This window comes from Crinia signifera, chromosome 4 (assembly GCF_055691185.1).
Source record: "Crinia signifera chromosome 4, ASM5569118v1, whole genome shotgun sequence".
NCBI lineage: Eukaryota > Metazoa > Chordata > Amphibia > Anura > Myobatrachidae > Crinia > Crinia signifera.
Window position 1 is genome coordinate 275,659,112 of NC_139220.1, and position 16,243 is coordinate 275,675,354.

General features: G+C 45.9%; 1 protein-coding gene across 1 annotated transcript in view; it reads right to left on the reverse strand.

Annotated features, from left to right (window-relative positions):
- Positions 1-15,485, reverse strand: part of LOC146075407 (STE20-like serine/threonine-protein kinase) — a 70,840-nt gene extending 55,355 nt beyond the window's left edge. The window contains exons 1-6 of the mRNA XM_083184596.1: positions 15,049-15,485; positions 5,860-6,024; positions 4,713-4,761; positions 4,476-4,625; positions 2,617-2,689; positions 1,273-1,467 (exon numbers count right to left, since the gene is read on the reverse strand). Of these exons, the coding sequence (XP_083040722.1) occupies positions 1,273-1,467; positions 2,617-2,689; positions 4,476-4,625; positions 4,713-4,761; positions 5,860-6,024; positions 15,049-15,195 (779 nt within the window). The 5' untranslated portion in view covers positions 15,196-15,485. The remainder of the gene's footprint in view (positions 1-1,272; positions 1,468-2,616; positions 2,690-4,475; positions 4,626-4,712; positions 4,762-5,859; positions 6,025-15,048) is intronic.
- Between the last annotated feature and the right edge of the window lie 758 nt (positions 15,486-16,243).

Genomic DNA, 16,243 nt, shown 5'->3' on the forward strand with positions numbered 1-16,243 from the left:
AGCGTTTTCATGTGGCCACCCATAAAATGCTGGGCATTCCCATAGATGATCTCTGTTCCCCCCCCGCCTTCCACCCCCGGAGGCTTAGTAATACATACTAAGGTGTATATATACACCCAGGGGCGGACTGGGCCGGGGGGCAGGGTGCCATGTGCCCCCCAGGCCGCTCTATCAGAGTGTGTTGCAGGCAGCTGCTCCACCGCCGGCAGGCCGCCATGATCCTGTAGCCCGCGGCGCCGGCTTTCAAAACATGGCCGCGGCCCGCGGCTAGAGGAACATGGCCGCCTGTTCCTCCTGATTTTACATCATTACACATAATGTGTGATGGGCATTACAGTGCGAGGCATAATGTGCAATAGGCATTATGTTGTGCAGCATAATGTGTAATGGGCATTATGTTGGGCCGCATAATTTGTAATGAGCATTATGGTGTGTGGCATAATATGTAATGGGCATTAAGGTGTGCAGCATAATGTGTAATAAGCATTACGATGTGTGGCATAATGTGTAATGGGCATTATGGTGGGTGACAATGTGTAATGGGCATTACGGTTTGTGGCATAATGTGTAATGGGCATTAACGTTACATTTTTTACTGTTAAATTTTTTGTGGCGTGCCTTTGGCACGCACTGTCCCTGTGTTAGTGAGTTTGTCTTTATGCAAGAGGAGTAGCCTGTGGTGTCCTGTTCTTTACGCAAGGGGAGCAGCCTGTGGTGTCCTGTTCTTTACGCAAGGGGAGCAGCCTGTGGTCTCCTGTTCTTTACGCAAGGGAGCAGCCTGTGGTGTCCTGTTCTTTACACAAGGGAGCAGCCTGTGGTGTCCTGTTCTTTATGCAAGTGAGCAGCCTGTGGTGTCCTGGTCTTTATGCAAAAGGACATATGCTATTTATAACATGTAATTTGTGTAACAGTTGCCTTAAGCACCCCATTGTGATTGTGGGGTCTATTTACTAAGCCTTGGAGACAGATAAATTGGAGGGAGATAAAGGAACATATTTAATTACAAGAGATATTCTTTATACTACGCATTAAAAAATGACACTGAGGAGCCGATTAGTTGGAACACCATTTAAGATTTCTTATGATAGGAATGTTACTTGTTGTTAAACATCCCCCAAAGTAGAAGCCAATCAGCTCCTAGGTGCTGCGTCACAAGCTGTGTTTGGAAAAGGACAGAAGCTGATTGGCTAGTAGTTTATCTCCGTCCGCTTTATACCTCTCCAAGGCTTAGTACCTAGACCTCTATATTCTGAATGGGAGATGTAGACTCACCATAACCGACGGTATATCAGACTTGGTGGTTCGGCCTTGAGAATCTTGAGCAAGACACGGGTGGGGCTCAGTTCATGGTTTGGAGGTTGAGTCTCTGCCAGCTCAATAAGAGTAATACCTAAAGACCATACATCAGCCTTGTAATCATATGGGGCATCTTTACACGTCTCACACATCACAACTTCTGGCGCCATCCTGCAACCGATGTACGAGTAAATTCTGAGTATAGGAATTCCATACAGCAATTTATAGGCATGACATACAATAGATTATAGAAGCCAAATATCAGAAAATAAAGTGTGAAAACACAAAATGAACAATAATAATGAGTGGATAACTGCGGTATCTAAAAATGAACTCAACCAGAATGAAAACAGATAGGATGACGTACATTCATTTGTTATTTGAATCAGATATAGATGGGTACATTATTAAAATAGGCATCTAGCATTAACGACATTACTTGGCCTTCCATTAGGAATGTAACTGTTCCACGGTCTGCATCTGACTTCCACTACTAGTAGATTTGTTATGGTGCCAGTACATAGACACAACTACAAGCTATTATTATTATTATTACGGGCTGGAATGATATGTATCCCACAGCAGTTTTTTTAGTTCCATTTTTTTCTTAATTTAACTGTTTTTTTACTTTTTAAATGCTTTATTTGGCCAAATGTAATAGCTTCCGATTTAGGCCAGCATCCTGCAAGGACGACAAACTGGGAGCCTATTACATTTGACCCAGTGGCGTAACTACGAATTGGGTGCCCCCCCCCCCCCCCCCCCCGCCGTTAATGGGGGGGCACCCCCCGCCCGCAGCCTTACCTGTCTTGCTGGTCCCGTCCCGGCTCCCTTGCTGGCTTCATTCTTCTGCTAGTGAGACGGACCAACACAAAATGTCCGCCCCCATACAGCAGACAGTTTCAGAGAACTATCTGCTATATGGGGCGGACATTTTATTGTGGTCCGTCTCACTAGCAGAAGAATGAAGCCAGCAAGGGAGCCGGGACGGGACCAGTGAAGTCAGGTAAGGCTGCGGGCGGCGGATTGGCGGGCGGCAGATGGGCGTACGGGAGGGGGCTAACTATAGCACCACAGCCCCCCGGCGCCCACACATGCACAGCGCCCCCCCGCGGCCGCGGGGGCTGCGGTGCTATAGTTACGCCTCTGAATTGTGTTTCTTCACAATTGGTCAAATTGTAATATGTACCTGCTTTTAAGTTTGTTAGTTTGTTCATTTTCTTTAATATCTTTCCCCTCAAAAACATAAAATTGACTGGAATTATTTTTAAGTATGTATGCTGCATGCAAGTGTTATATAATAATTGTCTTAGAACTGACCAATAAGGAGTTCCTATGAAAGAGCTCCGCCTCTGCAGGGTCTGGCTGTTCACTGCTGAGACACCAAAGTCCGCTAACACACAAAAAGACACAAATGACTTTAGTACATGTATATGCATTATTTAATAGACGGTGAAATCCACAATATATTAGAGCACATGCAGTAGCCATATTTTGTACTTTAATATAATTTGCAGAAGGTTAGGAAATACAGTATAATGGGATTTGTGAAGGAGAGTGTTTTCTGCAGAAGCAGTTTTTTCTGTTGTGGCTTAAAAATATCAGTTGAGGTGTTGCCTGTAGTAAGTAACCAATCAGATTGCAGCTATAATTTCTTTACTGCAGTCTCGTAATGTTAGACAGAATCTGATTGGATGAAAGTTGGTAGTGCCATACTGGCTCGAAATTGGAGAAAATGGACAACGCATCTGAAAATGGTGGCACCCTCTTAGACAAGCCACTAGTTCCACTGCCAAATAAAGACTCTAGCCTCCAAGTTGCTGCTTACTGTAATCATTACATGTTAAGCCACACTGGCAGAAAGTCTGATGAGCTGACAGAAGACTTGTTCTAGTTATTGCTGAGTGCTCAGGCCCCACCCACACACAGTGGAATGTACCATGCTACCGTGCACACATGGGTGAAAATGACGAATACAGTAGTGTAAAACAAATGTCCACGATTCAGGCAGATTGGTAAAGTACAGTATAGAACAGTTTTAAGATCATATTTGACACCAGCAATTTATCCTTGGAATTTATAATGAAGCAGGCGCATACTCCATTTTTGGTACTTATATTTTAGTTGGGCGCCCACTGAGCTATTTGCTTTGTTTTACGCGTCCGCTTGCCACACTACATAAAATCAACTCCACGTGGACATGGATAGTGGGGGTATGAGCCTACTAACTATAGTTGGCGCCCAACTAACATATAAGTACCCCATTTTTTATCCTACCGTTTCGTTAAAAAATCAGCCCCGCTAAATCCCTGCCTCAATCCCTGTCCAGGGAATTTGCATTGGGAATATTTCCATTTCATACTAGCCAGATCTGTGTATGGAGTCACTTAAACAATAGCATACCTTGTCCACCTCTGTTACTACCTGTCCAGAGAGTGACACTTAAACCACTCCTACCTTTACTAAAGAGACCTTTCTCCCTGTAACCACATATAGATATACTGCTGGTACCCAACCTGCTTTTCGTTCACCTCTGTCTGTTGCACTTTGCTCACAGTAATCGCCATATAGGTAGACAAGGTAATTCCTAGTGCTAGTAGCTGTTAATGATTGGGATTCAAGCCGGAGGCATGCAGGCATTATATTTCTATGGAAAAGGTGTGTGTGCTGTACATGATTAGCCATTGCCAATGCCATCCAGTCAGCAGAAACATTCATGGCACACCTACATTTGCCTGTGAAATGGCCGAAGTGTATAACAGTAATCTGGTAATAAATGACGTTGGTTAGTAGTGGGTATAGAGAGAGCTGACACATCCATGACTGGCTGTAGAGTATATGAGGGAGCTGGTAGTTAAGGCCAGTCAGAAGTGGGTAGTAGAGGGCTGGTATGTGTATGACTGCAGAACTGACAATGGTGGTCCTAAGGGAACAAACCCTGATGGCTGGGGTATTGGGCTTACAAGGTTTTTACAACTGCTGCAGAATAAGATTTGCATTCCAATGTGATCAATGTTGGCTAGTTGTTGGTTCACATAAATCACAGTATTTGTCCTGCAGGGATATTGCTGTAACATAGCAGCACAAGAGTCATAAAAATGACTATACCACAGATGGTAATTCAACAATGCTGAGATCATGAGAGACAAGAAGAAACTCTCAACCGTAATTATACTCACCCAGGCGGATGTCTCCATGTTGTGTGAGCAAGATGTTCCCAGCCTTCAGGTCCCTGTGGATGATTTTGTGGAAGTGCAAATACTGGAGACCAAGGAGGGCCTGCAAACAGACTGCACGGATCTGGCATTCTGCAAGGCCACGTCCCAGCTCTGCATGTTGTAAGGAGATTACATGTAAGTGATTACATAGACTCGTAGCCCACAAACAACAATACATTGATCATGTCCGGTACTGACCCATCATAATGCCATCAAGTGCTCCTCCAGCACAGAACTCTACCACAATCTGAGGAAGAGAAAATTCACAGCTGCCAGTTATACCAGTGTACCAGCTGTCTCTACACACATCTTATCAGACATAATTATCCGTTTCCTCACATAGGGCCAGATTCTCTAAGCTTCAAAAGTGATAAAATGGAGAGTGATAAACAGCCAGCCAATCTGCTCCTACCTGCCATGTCATAGACTGTGTTTGAAAAATGTCAGACAGGAGCTGATTGGCTGGCTGTTTATCACACTCCATTTTATGACTTTTGAAGCTTAGAAAATCTGGCCCATACTCTTCTGCCAGTCATACACGTATCAGCCCTCTACTACCCACTTCTTACTGGCTTTAACTACCAGCTCCCTCTTATACTCTTCTGCCAGTTATACACGTATCAGCCCTCTACTACCCACTTCTGACTGGCCTTAACTACCAGCTCTCTCACATACTCTGCAGTCAGTCATGGATGTGTCAGCTCTCTCTATACCCACTACTAACCAACATAATTTATTACCAGCTTACTGTTATACACATCGGCCATTACTGAATTTACCTTTTTTCTACGTACCATCTTCAGCTCTTAAGCCAGTTCTGTATGCACTTACTCCCACTACCTCTTATGTCACCAACCCTAGATAGGTATCTTGTACCATTTTTGGCCAGTTCTGTGTGCACTTGCTTCTACTGTATCCCCTCCTTCAGTTGGGGGGGGGGGGGGGGGGGGTGTACCCACTGCTGACAGTCATGTATACTTCTGCACATACAGTACACTACTTTCTGCTTCCAGTTCTTTATGCGCTGCCACCACTAACCCACTGCTTCCACTCCAGTATCTATCTGCCCACACTGCACACTCTGCTGCCAGCTGGTTATATACCTGCTCCCATTGTACCCTCTACTGCCAGTCCTGTATGTGCCACCTGTTCCAATCTGATGGCAGTCTTTTATGTTCCTCTACTCCATAATGTAAGTCCTGTATGGCCAAGATGTATCAGCACTATTTACTATCATGTATGTTTGTATCAGCTTCCTCTCCACCCTATTCTGCTCAACCGCAGCAGTTATGTATTTATGTTAGTACTGGTTGTACACTAGTAATACATTGTCCTTCCCTCTTACCCAGAGTTGGTGGCCCCAGTATGCTGCCTCAAGGAGTTTGAGGATGTTGGGGTGTTGACATTGCCCCAAAATATTAATTTCAGCCACGTGATCCTCCAAAGAATCTTCAGATGGAATTTCAAGAACTTTAACAGCAGCCAGTTTCTGTTTCTCCTTGTCATATGCCTGGAAAAGTAGAACATATCGAGAAGTCACTTTACCATCCTGTACCTAGTAAATATAAAGGGATCGCCATTTGTCAGCCTTGGATGTTGTCCACAGAGTTGGTTATGAATGAAGTCACCTTACCCAACTCATGTACAACACTATCCTTAGTCACTATGAATAACATAGCTCAGTCCTCCCTAAAATTCTAAAAATACAGAAAAAAACATAAAAATAAAAACAGAAAAAAGAGACACTAGAGAACTGTATGCAATGTGCTTTTAGGCTATGGGGCCTGATTCACACCGGATCGCTGATCTATAAAGTTACAGATGATTGTGAGCAGATAGCCGCTGCTCCAACCTGCCCCGTGTAAATGTGCAAGTGAATTGCTAATGGATTGCTACTCGCGATCCACTCGCACATCCATACACAATTCACAAACCATCTAATGATTTTTCCAGTCTGTGCAAATGTGAGTAAGTCTGACCCTTTCACAACTTTGCAACAGAGACAGATGGCTTAAAGCCAGTGCTTAAAACGCCTGGTTTAACTGATTCAAACTGGCAGGGGCAGAGAGGTTCCCCCTTGTGAGCAGGAGCCCGGCGGCAGATTACTCCATTGCCTCCCAAACTTAATGCCTCTGATTGGCTGCCAGAGTTTATTTACATAAAAACAACCAGTGTCATATTAGTTTTATGATTCTATTTCATTGACCAATCGCATGCACTGGGATATCCCTCTGTCACTTCTCTTTTAATATGTGTATGTGACACTGCACGTGCACACTTGTGGTTGAAACAAAACTTTCTCTGGAAGCTCTACATGTGTTCTGCTAGGTTTTATTCAGGCTATGTTCAGAGATGTATTTTGGGCCGTTTCCCCTCGAACCCCAGTAATTGTAAGGGCCCGTACCTAATGACCCTCACCCGCTGGGCAACCACCGCATCCGATAACACAAGCACCCTCCCCCGAACATCACAGCCGCCGTCCATAGTACCCCATCCCCCTGGACATCAGAGCAGCTACTGCCCCATCACAGACACAGACAGTTGCACAACCTCCCCACCCCCCCTCTTCCTCGCCTATCAACAGACATCACAGCCACTGAAAGCACTGCACCCCTTACATCACAGCTGCTGCCCCACCCCTAACATCACAGCTGCCACCCCAGCCAATAGCACCCCCACTTCCAGTCAACAAATACACTGGTAACAATGCAGGGGCAATGAGCATTGCTTTGCCCAGGGACCTACACTGATGTAAAGACAGTCCTGCCTGTGTCCATCATTCTCTTAATTTAGTTAGAAAATGACTCTTGAATTTAATGTAAGGGCCACTATAGGGGAGACATATCAAGCCTTCAAGAAAGCTAAAGTAGGGGAGTTGCCATTAGCAACAGCTTTAATTTGTCTAGTCCATGAAATGAGTTAGAAGCTTATGAACAACATCTCCACTTTAGCTCTCTCAAAGGTTTTATATCACCTTGTGGGAAAGCAAATGAATGGGGCACGTACGGTAGCGCACAAGATTTGAAACGTGAGTGCACTCTCCCAAGCACATTTATAACACTAGAACTTGCAGCCCCCTCTTTTCCTCTTGTTCTTCATTATAGGTATACATACAGCAGAGCAGGTCACCCCCAGACGGATAATATATAATATAATAATAACACATCACAGAGCCGGTTGACCCGCCACGCCACTTTAATGCACAGCACAGAGACACGTCATCTCGCTACCCTCTCCAGGACTGGAGTGAAGATGGTGCCGATCCGGCACAGACTTATATAGGATCCGGATCTCGCAAGAATCTGGCAGCGGGATGATGACATTTTGCCTCGTTCCCGGTTCTGAGTTTGGGTGGGAAGACTCGGATCTTTGCTCGGATCAGCAAAAATCTTTGCTCGGATTTCAAAACTCCAAACGCACTCATCCCTAGTAATAATACACAGGTCTGAGAGGAGAACGTTCTTTCAGTTGTCCACCATTACATGTACTTGTTCTTGAAGGAGGACTGTGATCCTTGTGCTTCTCTAATTCTACACCAGGGATGTTCCTAGACATCACTTAATTACTTCCCCTTGTCTCTCCAAATAGCTTACAGCTTAGAAATCCTGTACATCAGGGGAAGAAACACGTGCTTTGTAGCTACAAGTCCCACAATGCCGTCAGCATCAAGTGGTGTAATCTTGTAGTCATCTCTCTAGCAGTGCTGTGACTGGCAGCATGCGTATAAGGGCTGTAGGAGGGGAGAATACTTCATCCTATTACAATACAATTACTGTAAATTAAACTAATGTGGGAAATGACTATGAGGGGATAGGAAGAAATACCACCCCTGAGGAGTGGGTATTTAGGGACAGTGTAGATAATAAATATTTGGGGCAGTGTCAGCACTCCAACATCCACAAACTCCTTGAGGCAGCATACTGCTATGGGGCCCAGGGGCTTAAGGGGGCTTAGACCCAGGATATAAAGTGGCATACCAATTTCCCAAATTTGCCTGCTGAGCAATTGGTTTGGATCTGCTGCCCAGACGACTGTGTAGTTAGACTGGGACTTAGGGCAGTATATCTAAGAGGGGACTTAGGGCTGCATACCTAAGAGGGGATGTAACCAGCTGCCACAGGGGTCTGGATAACTATAAGAGTAAATAGTATGATAAATTATAGTAAATGCTACTAGTGCATTCACTATTTATTTTGTAATTAAAGTGCACAGTCTGGAACCTGATCTCTAGAGAAAGAGGTGCGCCCCCAGGCAAAGGGGCCTCCCTGACGGCCACACATCCGATATTTCCAATGTGCAGCAGGTTCAATCTCCCGATTTGATGGGCACTGGGCTGTGTATCGGATAGGATGTCAAACACATGCAATTTTGCCTAAGTTTACCTGATTTCTTGGCCCAATCTGTCAGAATCAAGTGAAATCGGCAAAATCGCACTTGCTTCAAGCGGGCTTACTAGTTTATATACTGTATATATATATATATATATATATATAGGCAGGTTGGATCCCCAGGTGAACACACACACTTAGCCACAGGGAATTGTAACATCCTGGTGAGACAACTCATATTGGAACTAATGCCAGATATGCTCTAATAAAGCTAGTCAAGCTCTAATCAAGCACATATTTATAAAAAAAAAAGAAGGGGGAAACAAAAGGTTTCCATTGTATCAAAATATCCACCGGAGGAATTCGGTTTCTATTCAGACATTTGTGTATCTGACTGTGATTTTCGATTTCATGACCCAGACGGGTTTAAAATCTGTATATAAGATCATGAACCCCTGATGAAGTTTCTACTGGAGACGAAACGCATTGGTTACTGATCACGGTTCTGAAAAATAAAAGAAATCTTCAAATGAAATAACCAAGAGTGTACTTATTTTATTATATGGACATTACAATTTAAGGGCGCTGAAGACACTATTGTTGGTATATATATATATATAAATAAAGAGAGATAGAGAGAGAGAGAGAGAGAGAGAGAGAGCGAGCGAGACACACACACACGCATATATATATATATATATATAAATATATATATATTGTCCCAGTCAAATTTGCCATATTGCGACTTGAAAGAAGAGAGAACAGAAGGGAAATCCGCCACAGGTAGAGTCTGAAAAAGGGTCTGCCAACTCATGTCAACGTTTTAACTGTTGATGTTGCCTATGTCGACCATAAGCTTGTGGCGACCTTTTGACAGTGTCAACCTAAAGTATGTTAATGCTTTTTCATTGTTAACCTATTCACTGTCTACCATTAACGGTCGACCTATTGACTGTTGACCTAAACTCTATCATCGATAACTTAAGCCACACACTGTAGGGGCTGGAGCTTGGTGCAAAGGGTGTATGGCCCTGGAGGCAGACAGAGAAGGGCTATGGGGAGAGAGGTGGTGAAGCAGCCTCTGGGTATTATCTCTCTAGAGGCAGTTTTAGAAAGCAGAAGGCCTGTGTGTAGTCTGTGCACTAGGATTACTAAGAGACCCCATCGCTGTGCCATAGTCTAATGTCCATGCGCAGGTCCCTTGGAAAATGGCAGTTGTGCTAGTTTGCCGCTGATTTCTGTACCGCTGATTCTGCCAGCGCAGGACTCCGGAGGGTAAATATTAATAAATGTGGGCAGGGACCCAGGGCTGGTGCTACCCACTCAGTAGAGGATGAAGGGCAGGGAGGCGCTGGGCAGTAGAGGCGCTCTCCCTGCTCTACATCACCTGCTGTCCTCTGTGGGTGCTGGCTACTGCTGCGCCTGTCACACTACGTATCAGGCAGTGGCGCCGGCAGCACAAAGCAACCCCCTGGTCAGTGGCAGGGACCAAAAAGGGAGGAGCTACACAGACAGAGGGGGCGGGACTCCATATATATATATATAGGCAGCGCTACCGCTGTCAGCAACTGGTGTGGGCATATGTATAGGCAGTGCTACCACTGTCGGAAACTGGTGTGGGTGTTATATATAGGCAGCGCTACTACTGTTGGCAACTGGTGTGGGCATATGTATAGGCAGTGCTACCACTGTCGGCAACTGGTGTGGGCATTATATATAGGCAGCGCTACTGTTGGCAACTGGTGTGGGCATATATATAGGCAGCGCTACTACTGTCGGCAACTGGTGTGGGCATATGTATAGGCAGTGCTAGTATTGTCAGCAACTGGTGTGGGCATATGTATAGGCAGCGCTAGTATTGTCGGCAACTTGTCTGGGCATATGTATAGGCAGCGCTAGTATTGTTGGCAACTGATGTGAGCATATGTATAGGCAGCGCTACTGGTGTGGGCATACTGTATGTATAGGCAGTGCTACTATTTTTGACAACATGTGTGGGCATTATGTATAGATAGCGCTGATACTGTCAGAAACTGTTGTGGGCATATGTATAAGCAGCGCTACTACTTTCGGCAACTAGTGTGGGCATATGTATAGGCAGCACAAAATGTAATGGGCATTACGGAATGTAGCATAATGTGTTATTGGCATTACAGTGTTATTGGTACTTTTATATGGCCAAGCCCCTTCTCCATGAAGCCACACTCCTACATTTTTGTTGAGTGCCTTTTGCACGCACTCTCAAGGGTTCGACAGTCGGGATCCCGACAGTCATTAGCCCGACATTGGGATCCCGACTGGCCCGACTCAGGCAGCATGGTGAGCGCAACTAAGCCCCTTGCGTGCTCGCTGCGCTCGCCACATATTCTATTTTCCCTCTATCGGGGTCATGGATCCCCACAAGGGAAAATAGCAGTTGGCCGGCGGGAACATGGCTGTCGGTGTTTTGACAGTCGGGGTCCCGACGTTGGGTAAATGCCTGTCGGGATCCCAACTGTCGGGACCCCGTCCGGCACCCGTTCTTTGGGCCCTCCAAAATTATTTAGGGTAGGGGGGTGCAAGCCACACCCCCCCCCCCCCCCCCCACCCTATTCCAGCGCATATGCTTATGTGCATCTCACCTCCAGAAACACTACATGAAAGTCAGGACAGCCAGTAATGTAAAACTATATGATTATACTGCATTTAGTCTGAAATAAGAGAGTTCCACAATCAGCTTTTAGCAACAATAATGTCATTTGTCAATAGCATTAGTGCCAATACGTGTGGGAATCGGTCACAGAGAGGAGGATCTCATTGCATTCTGCCTATTTTTATTTTTCACAGAACCAGGATTCAGTGGAGTCAGCAGAGGTAACAGGCCAGGGTTATATAAAGCCGCCTTTACAGACAATATGACTTTTATCTATATATAGCTCAAGTTTTGCTCTCTTCTCACTTTGTATTATATAAGCTGAGTTTTCTGTTCCCATTCTGCAGGAACTGTGCAGCCTGTAGTGAGGTGAAATCTTTAGAGAAGACATATGTACTGCAGGAAGTCAGTGTGGTTTTTCTGCTACCTGATGGTGTCTACTGAAAGGAAATAGACTTGTCGGCTAATCCATCGGTGTGTGAACGACTGAGCGTGCATGCAACAATGGGGGTTATTCAGACCTCATCACTGTTCTTCTAAATTGCAGATCCCTGCGACCAGGTATACGCCGCCCAGCCAGAGTGCAATCCAGAAAAACAGGCACTATTTGAACCCCCCCTCCCCAAGTCCTATTAGGAGAAAGTGTTATATAAATTACATTATTCTATATAGACTGCCAACAAAAAGGGTCCGTGGCCCGGTGGGTTACAGACGTGACCTTGCATCCCGCACCTTCCGTTTTGGTCACTGGGGAGTCGGAGCTGCTGGGCTAGCCTTGGTGATTATGTTGTGTTGCAGGTCCTACACTGTGGCAGGAGCCTGGTGCTGCTGTAATGTTGCTCCTCAATGGGTAATACCCAGGTGCGGCCTGCAGCCCCCTAGATACAATAGATATGTGCCACCAGGGCTGGATTAAGGGCCTCATAGACCTGGAGCTGAAAATGTTCAAGGGCCTATTTTGAGAAGTGGAGTCGGTGAGGCCAATGCCACGTAGGAAGGTACAAACCATACACTATACGCCCCCATGTCTCCCTATATAAATAAAAGTACAAAAAGTGCATACTTGTGTGGAAAATAGAAATGCAATTGTAATACTCATGAATTATGGTCGATCGTGTGGCCAGCTGGTGTCTGTCTGGTGCTCCACATGCCGCCACAATGATAAGCCTATTTTTATGTGGAGGCCTGGAGCTGCAGCTCCATCTGCCCCATTGTTAATCTGGCCCTACATGTCGCTAGAGTACATCTACCCCTTTGGAAGCAAGCATAATCACTGTAATGACCTTATAGAAGCTGGTGTAACTACTGTAGCTTATGACTCATTAAAGGTTAATTAATGGATAACTGTGAACTGCAAAAAGTTTCAATTCAGGTGGGACAGAACTGTTTAATTGAGCACAAAAGGCGTGCTGGAAAGTGGTCCGCAAGTGGGTGTTGTCAGGCAGGAATGGTTGGGGGTGGGGGGCGTGTGAGATAGAGTGTGGGGGTTGGGCTTATTTGAACCCTTTTTTGAGTAAATGTTGGATTTCATCTATTTTGTATAGAACTTCTGGAAAACCAGTCTGCATCTGGCTTTGTGGACTTTGTACATATACTGTTCCTCAACATGTGCAAAGAAGGGAAGGGTAAAAGTTCCCTTTACTGATTTATTAAGATTTCTTCTAATATAACATGGTTTTATCTGGATTTGGGATAAAATGTAGTAAGCTATGGCCAGTTCCTGTTTAGAGAGGCACAGGAAGTGACCTGATGACTAGACTGTGCAGTGGAGGAGGAGCCTGGCAGACATGACAAGAGGAGCAGCCTGCAGCACTGGCAGCCACTCTACAGGCGCACAGAGGAGCAGACATTTAGCTGAGGCTCAGGCAAGTCCTGCTGAAAGATAAATGTGTGCTTAGGGGAAAGAGGGTCATATTAATGTGTACTAGGAGGAAAGAGCAGGGTCTTAGTTATGTATGCTGGGAGGATCATAGTAATGTATGCTGGGGATCATAGTAATGTACGCTGGGGGGGTCATAGAAATGTACGCTGGGGGGTCATAGTAATGTGTGCTGCGGGAAGGGGGGTCATAGTAATGTATGCTGGGAGGGTCATAGTAATGTATGCTGGGGGTCATAGTAATGTATGCTGCGGGAAGGGGGGTCATAGTAATGTGTACTAGGAGGAAAGGGGGGGGGGTCATAGTTATGTATACTTGGGGGATCATAGTTATGTATACTTGGGGGATCATAGTAATGTATGCTGGGGGTCATAGTAATGTATGCTGCGGGAAGGGGGGTCATAGTAATGTGTACTAGGAGGAAAGGGGGGGGTCATATTTATGTATACTTGGGGGATCATAGTAATGTATGCTGGGGGTCATAGTAATGTACGCTGGGGGGTCATAGTAATGTACGCTGGGGGGGTCATAGTAATGTGTGCTGGGGGGAAATAATGTGAGCTGGGGGAAGGGGGGTCATAGTAATGCATACCTCCCAACTTTTCTACTTGGTGAAGAGGGACACGCGAGCGCCCGGAAAGAGGCGTGGATTGTTTAGATTACGGTGTGGTTTATGCAAATGAGGGTCACTCCCCATTTTCAGCGGAATCAGCCCTGAATAGACGCATGCGCACAGCGTCTATTGTGTCAAATTGGGAGGGGCTCCCAACTGCCTCCCCCCCTCAGTGGGACACTGCCAGCCGTGGGAGGGACGCGGGAACGTCCCCAAAAACCGGGAGGTTCCCGTGGTATGCGGGACAGTTGGGAGGTATGGTAATGTATGCTCGGAGGGTCATAGTAATGTGTGCTGGGGGGAAGTAATTGTGCTGGGGAAAGGGGGTCATTGTAATGTGTGCTGGGGGGGAAGGGGGGTCATAATAATGTGTGCTGGGGGAAGTATACCTCCCAACTGGCCTGCATACCACGGGAACGTCCCGTTTTTTGCAATATAGGTACTGTGCACCTCCCAATGGGACTGCCTTGGTGACTGGCTGGTAAGACCTCCAATAGGAAGTCACTGCCAGTCACAGTGAAGCCAGAGCAGTCTCTCAGACTGTATCTGGCTTCACTACAGTGGCGGCCCATAGGTAAAAACCGCCACTGTGTATATATATATATATATATATATATATATATATATATATATATATATATATAAACCTGTATGCCTGGATGTGCATGCCATATCTGTCTGAAAATCGACTGAGACCCCACAGGCGGCAGTGCCCATCTAAGTATCGCTGGTTGCAGATCCTTTGATGATCAACCATCTGAGTAACCCAATGGTCACACAGAACGACCACTGGAACTGTGATGCCGATACCATCTTTTCTGCATATGAGATCACAGATGTAGGTCTAAACACGCCCCCTTGAGTGTGCAGTGATGAGAGTGCAGTGCGCCCGTAATGCATGAGCAGATAAAGGTTCAGTTGTACATTGCATACGTCTCTGAATCAAGCCCCAAGCCCCAATAAACACATTTCATAAATTGTTCCCTCCTTGCCCAGCTGAAAAGCATCTTAACTTGGCGTTATCTGGAAACATAAAAAGGCCCATTGCATTACAGTTAGGCTGCTAACATTTCAGTATTTACCTTGTAAACTTTCCCGAATGCCCCATCCCCAAGCTCAGAGAGGATTTCCCAGTTCTGTTCCGGATCAATGTTGCGGCGGAGCCACTGACTTTCCACCAGATGCTTCTTCTCCCTTCCATAACCCAGAAGCTTCAAGAAAAAGGCCATTACTGAAAGCCCAGAGCATTTGGAAAGTAATTATAACCCCTTACTGCTTAACGCTGGATAAACAATATGACATTATGATCAGATCCAGGTAGAACACAGTGCGTGAAAGACAATAGGTTAGTGGGCTGGCAAAGTGCTGAGCAGGCTGAGAAAACTTGATAAGAGGAGAGAAGAGAGGAGAATAGGGGACTACAGCTGAGCTGGTACCACTGAGGGCCGCCCTGAGAACTGAGGAGCAATAGGAGAACACAGATAAAGCAGATAGGAGATTATTGTGCAATCCCAATATTCCAGTGTCCAGAATGCCAGTGTCCCAGGTAGATTCTGGCTACGCTGTCATTGATGAGCGTTCTGACTGATAGAAGTGTACTTCCTTTCTTTCACTGAGACATGATTTGCAGGAAGCAGGGTGGTGGGTGAAGGAAATAAACTATACCCCCTCCTTCTTCTACCGCATCACAATTAGTGATAAACACAGCTGCATTACACCCTCCACAGGGGAAGAGTAACGTGACTTGCAGGTGTAATGTGTGTAAGCGCATCTCTTCCTTTCTTTTCTGCATTAGATTATACTCACCTCCCCCACCCCCTTACCCCCAGCACCACACACACCCCAATTTAAAAGGTACATAGATCAATGGCAATCTGTTACAAAGCAAAACATGCATCTGTACTGTGCGCCTGATTCTGGTTGTACGCAGTGGTATTTCGGTGCTTTGCGAGCCAAGTAACGCCACCCACCGGGCGTGCAAATGCCCGACCCCTGCTATACGTGAATGTCCCCGCAGGCCTGCGAATGGACGTTTTGCATCGAATAATTTCTGAAGCACTCACTAATTTAAGTCACTCTCTGGTGCCTTCGATTAGCGACGCCCTGCTTCGAGAACAGGGTGGCATCCAGTGACATCAGCTGCCCGGCCCCGGAAGGCAAGTGGCCGCACCACGGAAGCATGAGGAAGCCCAGCGTTTTCCTGGGCGCACGCATGCGAACGGCTCCTGCATGTCCCCCGCTGTGAGCGCCTCTGAGACTATGCAAGTCTCTGAAGGC